Here is an 8,449-nt window from a genome sequence, read left to right on the forward strand (position 1 = left end):
ACCCTACACTCTCATATTTAAGTTTACTGTAGTTTGCTGACCACATTAATTGCATTTGGGATAAAAGAACCCTTGTGGGAAAACTAATGCAATGTTACAGCTGCTAAGTCAAGAAAGTAGGTAAGAAACAAAATAAAGTAAAAGTCACAAATAATAAACAATTAAACTAGAATAGTTTGTGAATAGAAACCAAATAAAAAAAAATAGGACTATATTGTAATTCTAATCTGTAATAAATGTGCACTGTACAATGATGCCACAGTAGTACATGGTACATTAGTACAAGTAGGTATATACAGTAAAGTGTTTGCAAATTAGTCTTTAGAGTATATGTAAATGTTGAGACATGTGACTCGAAAAGGAAGGAGCTCTGTGTGCTCTGCACATACTGATTTATTTATTTTGGAAAGCTGTTGAGGTCCTGCATCCTATGACTTGATCAGAAAGGATCATATTGTTCCTAGTACAAACCTGAAGAATTAAAAAATAAATGTTTGCCTTTGGTCTTTTCTGTGTGGTCTTCTAGCGTCTAATCTGTATAAGTTTAGGGACACTATTGCAGTTATTGAGCTATTTTTTAATCTCTTAGGGTGGTCACATTGAATATATGTACCCTTCTGTAGTTTGTACTTTCAGTGATATTGTATGGTGTCCTGATATTTATAATATGATTGTACAAATTACACATTCTGTGACCGTAGTGATTGTTTTATTTTATTTTATAAAGAAATATATTGCATTGTCATTTAATTGCAAGAACAATTTTCATTTTATTACTATGTTTTGGTATGAAGTACGAAGTCCTTTATTTTGAAGACTCATCACGATGTGTCACCGGAAGTATTTTGTGTGTTGTAGCCATCTTCACTCCTCCGTCTCTTCTCGCGGTAACGTTAGTATACTGTTAGCTTGCTAGCTAACCCCATCGTTTCCAGGTTTCGTGTCGACCTGAAAAAAGCAAACGAAGAGAGACACAGAAAGGCTACGCAGCTTAATACTTTTTAAATCCAGGCTGCACTCAGGAGCGGGACAATGCCACACAACTTCCAGCCCGGAGACCTGGTCTTCGCTAAAATGAAGGGGTACCCCCACTGGCCAGCCAGGGTAAGCAAGTAACGTTAGCAGAAGCCGGAGGGGCGGAGGGGATGAGCTGCTCTGCATTGGACGCTGGAGATGGTTCTCTGTGTATCCTCGGCACTGTCTAACATGGATACCTATCACACACATACATTACTTAATTTTTTGTTGGGCTGACAGGCTGCGTTTCAGGCCCACAGTCAGTGTATGAGCAGTATAATTTTCATGAGATGCTGTTGGCCTAACGTTAATCTGCATGGAGACGTACAGCTTCGAAGCTAACGTTGTTATTTTTTAAATGACGTTTGGGATAACTCTTTTTTTTTTTCTAGATAAGAAGCCCGCTTTCTCAGTACAAAAACTGTTTATTGTGCACCACATATCCATACAATTTCAATCAGTTAAAAATAAACCTGCAATGTTTTGTTTTCCAGAGATAACCAACATGAATACATGGTACCATCATGTTTGAGTCCCAGAAAACTTGTGTGACATGTTTTATTTGCCTCTTGCTTGTTTACAGATTGAAGATGTGGCTGATGGGGCAGTGAAGCCACCTCCTAATAAAATCCCAATTTTCTTCTTTGGGACACATGAAACGTGAGTACAGTGCTGTATTATTAGTTGTCAGAGAAAGTAGTAATGTTATGCACAGACCGGTTTAAACTTAAATGACTGCAAATGCATTTTGCTTTTTTATCCATTTGAAAGGAGGAAATTCAATTACGAAATTGGCTGAAATTCATTGTCTGTTCTACTTTTGTCTTTTTGTCATGCCTGGTTGAACTGGCTCTGCCAATTTTAAATTTAGGCCCTTGACTCATCTGTTTGTTAGCTGATATCCTCTTTGAGAGCAATGGGGTGAGACAAAAACACAAATCACTACCTTTATCTTACACCTTTGCCTGTTAGTCTCCTTTCTTTTCTCTTTATTCTTTACTGCAGGTTCACTGTGAACCATTGACTCATGTCAGTTTGAGTGTGCAGTATGTTTTTGAGAGATGTGTTGACATGTCTGATCTGGCATCACACACCATCTGTTTAACAAGATGGCACCTGCAGTATATTAATCCATCACTAGGCGGCACAGTCTGCTGTTCTAAAGTCTCAAGTCAATGTAAAGCCTCCTTAATGTCAGTGTAAACAACCTGTTATTTAATGGTAACATTTTATTTATCTCTCTGTTTCACAGAGCATTCCTTGCACCAAAGGACCTTTTTGCCTATGACAAGTACAGCGAACGCTATGGAAAGCCCAACAAAAGGAAGGGATTCAATGAAGGTTTATGGGAGATCCAGAACAATCCACATGCCTCCTACAGCGCACCGCCTGTAGTAAGTTTTCCTAATATCAGAAATCCAAAATCTTTAAGCATCCATAATTCAACATTACCTCATACTCTAAAAGATACTGTAAATGTAGACTTAGAAGTTACTTTAACTTAAGGTGTCAAACCTGAAGGTTTGTCCTAATCGTTCATGCTCATTTGTTGCTTAATCCCAATTTCTGTGATTTTTATTTTTATGTCCATTGTTTTAGAATTCACATGTTCGTCTGCTAGACGTAGTCACTTTTGGAGCACTTTGAATTGTCTGGTTGTTAAAAGGTGCACTACAAATTAACTTTCCTTGTCTTGTCTTTTGATTAAAATGCTGCAGTTCAGACTAGGGCGTCTTGGTGACCAGCGGTTTAAGGTGTGATGCTCACTGCAACATCTACTGTTCAATTCTGACTAGGGAACTTTGCTGTCTGTCCCCATGTTTCATTTCACTGTCTAAGGCAAACTGTCATAAAATACTCATAAAAATGCTGCAGCTCCAACTGAGAGACTGGATATGGAGGTTTTTTGACAGGCTTTGCAGACTGCAGTGCATTTGAAGAAAGTGAGGAATTTTATATTAATTCTTCTTCTTATCACGGTTCGTCTGCAGCCAGCCAGCTCATCTGACAGCGAGGGCAACAATGCCGGAGGAGGAAGTGATGAGGATGATGAAGAGGAAGAAGCCACAGTGCCTCAGAAAGCAGATTCAGGAAGTGAAGTTGACTCAGATTCTGGGAGTGAAGACCAAGGGAGGGGAGGAGGAGTGAAGCGAAAGCCACCACCTGCTAAGGTAATTAATTTAATTTCACCGTCAGTGGAATTAAATCACTGCTAAAACTAAACAGCCTATTGAGTGATTTGGCTAATAAGTCAATAACTCAATAGATCACACTATAACTATGTTATTGAGCTTAACGGAAAATTACATTCTCAGTCACAATTATGGATACAAAAGCACTGCACTTGGCACAATACACAACCAAGTCCCATCAGCAGCACCAAAGTTACCATAACAATTAGCAACACTAAGAATGTGTCTGCTTGTATAAGAATGAAAACAGGAGGTAGCAAAAAAGACCACTAATTATTGGTGGCTTCCTTTGTTATATCAGGAGTTGTCATAGCAATAACAAAAGCAGTAATGAGCCATGATCAGTGGAACTCATCTGCATGGTTTGAGTGCAAGTTAAGTTTGTCAGGTCAGACTGTTTAGCTGAAACAACCAACTGCGTATGAAAAAGCTGCAATTACATCGTTGATAAAGTTATATTTGTCTATTTGCATGTTCGTGTTTTAAAATTTTTATTTTAGCGGCCTCCCCCTCCAAAAAAGGCCCGAGGCTCGTCCAGTGACCGAGATGGAGAGGAGAGTGGCTCCCCCTCTGAATCAGAACCCACACCTTCAGAGTCTGACTCTGGCAAAAACAGTGACCAGGTAATTACACACACACACAACATGGTGTGATTGTTGGGTGATCTGAAACTAAACAGCCTATAAATGTTACACATTTGTTTTCTTCCAACAGGATTTTACTCCAGAGAAGAAATCTGGTGGACGAGGTGGAAAGAAAGCAGGAGGCAGAGGGAAGAAAAAGGTGAACCATCAAATTTGAATATTTCATGGCAGTTTGTGATTTCTTCCTTTATCGCCAACTCTATCCCCTTTTCTCTGTGATGTTACAGAAGGCTTCATCTAACTCTGACTCAGACTCGGGATCAGGGTCAGAGAAGAAAGTAGTGGACAGCGACTCAGAGGACGAGAAGCCTCGACCAGCTCTGTCTGGGTCTGAATCCCAGTCCGGCTCAAAGTCTGAGTCAGACTCAGATCCACCTCCCCGGAAGGGCCCACAGGCACGCAAGAAAGGTGTGGTTTCAGTCTGGTTTAAGATTGAATGGATCAATTATAGCTATATCTAGAATTCTAGAGATGAATGTTTGATATTAAAGGAAAGATTTCATGTTTCTTTTTGCTTATGTAAATGTGCTCAGTGCTTGTTTTTTCCCATCCACAGAGAAACCTGCACCAAAGCCTCGGGCACGGAAACCCAAACCCGCCCCGGCAAAACGAGCACCTTCATCATCCTCCGACAGCGACAGGTCAGGCTGCTCTAAGGATGGGTTTTTTTTCCCTGTTTATACACCGCTTATTAAATACAGTAAACGTAAATTCTGAGGTACATGCCAGCTTGTTGTAAAAGGCAGCTCTGTTTTTTCACAGTGACAGTGAACCCGACTGCATTAGTGAATGGAAGAAACGAGATGAGGAACGCAGACGAGAGCTGGAGGAGCGCCGGAAAAAGGAGGAGGCAGAGGAGCTCCGCAGGCTACGTGAGAGAGAGAAGGAGGAAGAGGAGAAAAAGAAAAAAGACAAAGATAAGGGTAAAAAAGGGAGCGACAGTGACAGCAGCAGTAGCTCAGACGAAGGTGTAGATGATCATCCATTGAAGAAGTCCAAGAAACCTCCTCCACCCCCGATCCCTGCGCCCTCAGACTCTGATTCTCCACCACTGGCTGAGGTACAGTTGCTTACGAAAAAATACATGTTAAACAACCAAAATTGAAAATCACCTAAATTATGTGTTACGTTTTGCTTTATTCAAAGCGATAGGACTGCAGGTGACTCTAGGTGCTATTGACGCATGCAACGTCTTGTGCTTTTCCCATGAAAAGGTAAAGAAACCATCCAAGAAGCCTGATAACCAGAAGAAGGCAAGAATAAAGAAAGAGAAGGAGAGAAAAGAAAGGAAGGAGAAAGAGCTAAAAGAGAAGAAAGTCAGACGGTCAGAAGAGAAGCCCAGAGCGAGGTGAGTGCACAATGGGGAACAGACTACGGTATGCAAACCTCATTAGAAGAACTTCATTAAAATTCGATGTACACAGATCACAGAGTTCCCTCTCTCTCAGGTCTAAGCCTGAAAAACCCAAACGCAAACTGGAGCCTGAGAAGAAAGTGGAAAAGAAAAAGGGTCAGTCACACTCACAAGCACTGTTCTAGCAATCATTGCCCGGTGTAAACTTATTTGCACAGACTGAAACTGTGCAACAGGTAGACAGATTCACACAAAGATCAATTATGTTTATTGTTTCTGTGAGAGGGAAAGTAGTAATTCAGTACAGCTAATGAACTGTTATTTGGTGTGTCCATATGCAGAGCCATCGCCAGAAGAAAAGCTACAGAAACTCCACACAGATATAAAGTTTGCACTTAAAGTGGACAACCCAGTAAGTGATGTCTATGATTTTGGTTAAATACAATTTCCCTTCTTTCTCTGCTTTTATGCCAGCATGAGAACAGATTTTTTTTTTAAAATGTATTTGTGTGTTCTTAGGACATAGAGCGGTGTCTACAAGCCCTGGAAGAACTTGAGGCCGTGCCTGTCACCAGCCAGATCCTCCATAAGAACGCTGAAGTTATTGCCACACTGAAAAAGGTGCATTGTCTTGTCTATTGTTTGACTGTGCTTAATTTTTTTTATGTTTGCAAACTCATCTTGCATTAAGACAGGATAAACCACATAGTTAAAATAATGGAAAAAGTATATATGACACAGTGTCCTAATTGAAACTGTTACGTACTTTTTGTTATATCGTATACTACATTAGACAGAATATAACTGTTGTTTTCTGGAAATTACACTTGGAAAAAGTGGGCTCTCTGGATGTTACCGGTTGCTTTCCACAGTATTGATGATTGTTGGATAATAACTAATCCACTGCTTAATGCTGCTTCTCTTTTAATATGATGAAATGTAAGTAGAAATACCAGGACACTATAGTTTGCCATGTCAGCTGTATTTTATTTTAATAACTCCATATAAAAATGTGGTTACTTTACTTCTCTAGTTTTATTGATTAACTTATTTATTCACTCAAATGTGCATTTACAAGATGTTAAATATGGTATATCAGCCTACCTTGTTTTGTTCAGTGCCTCTTAAAAAAGAGGTGTTGCAGGGTTATCAGGGCAGTACTGTATTTTTCTCATTTAAATTATCTTCTTTATTCTAAACTCCTTTCATGTGTTCATTATAGATTCGGCGGTATAAAGCCAGCACTGCAGTCATGGAAAAAGCTAGTGACGTCTACAACAAGTTAAAACTTCGCTTTGTGGGCAAGGGGGAGGTGGCAGCTAAACCTAAAATGGAGAACAAGGAACCAGATGACAATGAGAAGGAAACACAAGACACAGGTAAAAAGCTACACCTTGGATCTTGCCTCCATTATGCAATTTTTTTTTGTAATTTTTCTTATATTAGTCTAAATTTGCATTTTCTAGACTCCACTCCAGTGAACGGGGATTCAGAACAGAAAACAGATGATATGGAAGAAAAACCAAAATCACCTGCCCATGAGGAGAATAATGACGATACTGCTTCAAGTCCAAACAGGTGAACACCCCATGTGAAGCAATATACAGTGTCTTCTACTTGCAAGTGGCATGAGCAGCTGACAGGATATGAAAGCAGGCATTGGCTCATGGACAATAAAAAATAAAAAAAAGACCATTGTACATCTTCACTTAGCACTTGCGTGAAAGTTGGACCCATTTGCTAACCATGACAAAACTTATGTGAGCATCCTCCCTGTTTAATATTTTGATATACAAGTAATTGTAATTGAAGCACAGCAGTGGTTGTGACTGATGATCTACGTTCTTTTTAGACGGAGCCCAGAGAGCCCTGCTGAACAACAGACTCACACGTATGAAGAAGCAGAAGACAACTCCATCTCTGCAGAGATGGAACCACCTGCTGTAGAAAGCTGAAAGTCCGTTAAACACCACTGCAGTGGACCAAGTGCTAAAGATGGTGGCCTCATTGTTTGACGTCATACAGTGCTCCTGGCCCAACAACAGTGCAACACATACCTGGCATTTCCTACAGTATCTGTTACGTCAATGTGGATGTTTTGGACATTTTGTACTATAATGATATCAAACCAGAAGGCCCCGCTGCTCAAACCGTTTGGTCCATTATTTATCACAGCAAAAAGGAAAGCTTATTAGTGTGATAGTTTGTGCCACTGCACGACCCCCCTTTTGTTTCTGACATGTACTTTTCCTTTTATACAACACTCGGCCCGTCCTGGATCGTCACCCTGTACCCCTGCTCATGGCTACTTTGTTCTTTCTACCACATGAACTCTTACTTTGGTCTTTCATACCGTATGTATATTGAATGATTACATTTTTAGCACTTCTAACCGGAATTTAGGCTGGGGAAGTATGAAATGAAACTTTGATGATTCTTGCGGGGAAACTGGGTGGAAATGCAGCCATGTCGTTAATTTTCCGCTTTGAAGGTTTTGTGCAGCCCTTGCATATGTTGGCTTCATTTATTTTATAAAGCCTACAAAACATCACAAAGGCCTCTTGTCTGTGTGTATGGCATTGTGAGAGTGGTAAAGTACTATTTGTGAGTCTTTATGTTATGTATTTTTTAATTATCTGGTCTTGATCCGGTTAATCCAGTCTGAAATGTAAAGCCATTAATTGAGTCACTGTTTTCCAGCTGAGGTCCACTTACTTTTTTATAGCCTTGTTTGGAAATATTTGCATCTTTGGTTTTGTCTAAAATATTAATTGCTGTGAAGTTAAACACCTTGCACTCTCGTCTCCCCATAGTGTCTGCTTTCAGTGACTTGCATAGTAAATGGAATAACTACAGATTGAAAACTGCCCTTAAAAGCTATTGAGATCTCATGTAGCTGCAGCCTATTTTGCCATTTTCCTGTCATATGCATACAACAAGTGTTTTTAGTCCTATGTAAATTGGTAAAGCATTTCTATCACTAAGTTGAGACTTAATAATAAAAATCTCAGCATGGTTTTGTTTCTATCTTGTTTTGTGGTGTGTAAAACTTGCTTTTAATTCATTTGCTGTGCTTGTGTAAAAGAGGGTGTTTCAGCAACAGTTGCATCACCATATAGTTGGTTATTTGTAGGTCTCTGGTACCAAATGATAGTCAACGTTCTTGTATGCAATACAGCCTACTGCTCTTAAATACTCCACTAACTGTAGGCTTGTTAATGACTGGTTGAAGATTCATGGGG

The 8,449-nt window shown here is 39.8% G+C and overlaps 1 protein-coding gene across 2 annotated transcripts; it reads left to right on the forward strand.

Moving 5' to 3' along the window:
- The first annotated feature begins 849 nt into the window (after positions 1 to 849).
- Positions 850 to 8,223, forward strand: hdgfl2 (HDGF like 2). Of its 2 annotated transcripts, XM_044199957.1 has the most exons (17): positions 850 to 1,104; positions 1,601 to 1,677; positions 2,270 to 2,411; positions 2,736 to 2,771; positions 3,009 to 3,188; positions 3,710 to 3,832; positions 3,924 to 3,992; positions 4,081 to 4,261; positions 4,410 to 4,494; positions 4,616 to 4,913; positions 5,068 to 5,201; positions 5,302 to 5,363; positions 5,549 to 5,619; positions 5,727 to 5,828; positions 6,430 to 6,586; positions 6,674 to 6,785; positions 7,060 to 8,223. In XM_044199957.1, exons 1-17 carry the CDS (start codon positions 1,033 to 1,035, stop codon positions 7,160 to 7,162), a joined length of 2,004 nt encoding a protein of 667 aa, XP_044055892.1. In that variant the 5' UTR covers positions 850 to 1,032; the 3' UTR covers positions 7,163 to 8,223. The 2 variants fall into 2 exon arrangements, with proteins under 2 accessions (XP_044055892.1, XP_044055893.1); XM_044199958.1 differs by lacking the exon at positions 2,736 to 2,771 and having other exon boundaries at positions 851 to 1,104.
- Positions 8,224 to 8,449: the final 226 nt, after the last annotated feature.

The sequence above is a fragment of the Siniperca chuatsi genome, linkage group LG6 (genome assembly GCF_020085105.1).
Source record: "Siniperca chuatsi isolate FFG_IHB_CAS linkage group LG6, ASM2008510v1, whole genome shotgun sequence".
Classification (NCBI taxonomy): domain Eukaryota; kingdom Metazoa; phylum Chordata; class Actinopteri; order Centrarchiformes; family Sinipercidae; genus Siniperca; species Siniperca chuatsi.

Coding starts and splice junctions, on each gene's coding strand:
- hdgfl2 (XM_044199957.1), top strand. CDS start 1,033: ATGCCACACAACTTCCAGCCCGGAGACCTGGTCTTCGCTAAAATGAAG. Junction 4,495..4,615: donor TCATCCTCCGACAGCGACAG/GTCAGGCTGCTC, acceptor GTTTTTTCACAG/TGACAGTGAACCCGACTGCA. Junction 5,202..5,301: donor GAAGAGAAGCCCAGAGCGAG/GTGAGTGCACAA, acceptor CCTCTCTCTCAG/GTCTAAGCCTGAAAAACCCA.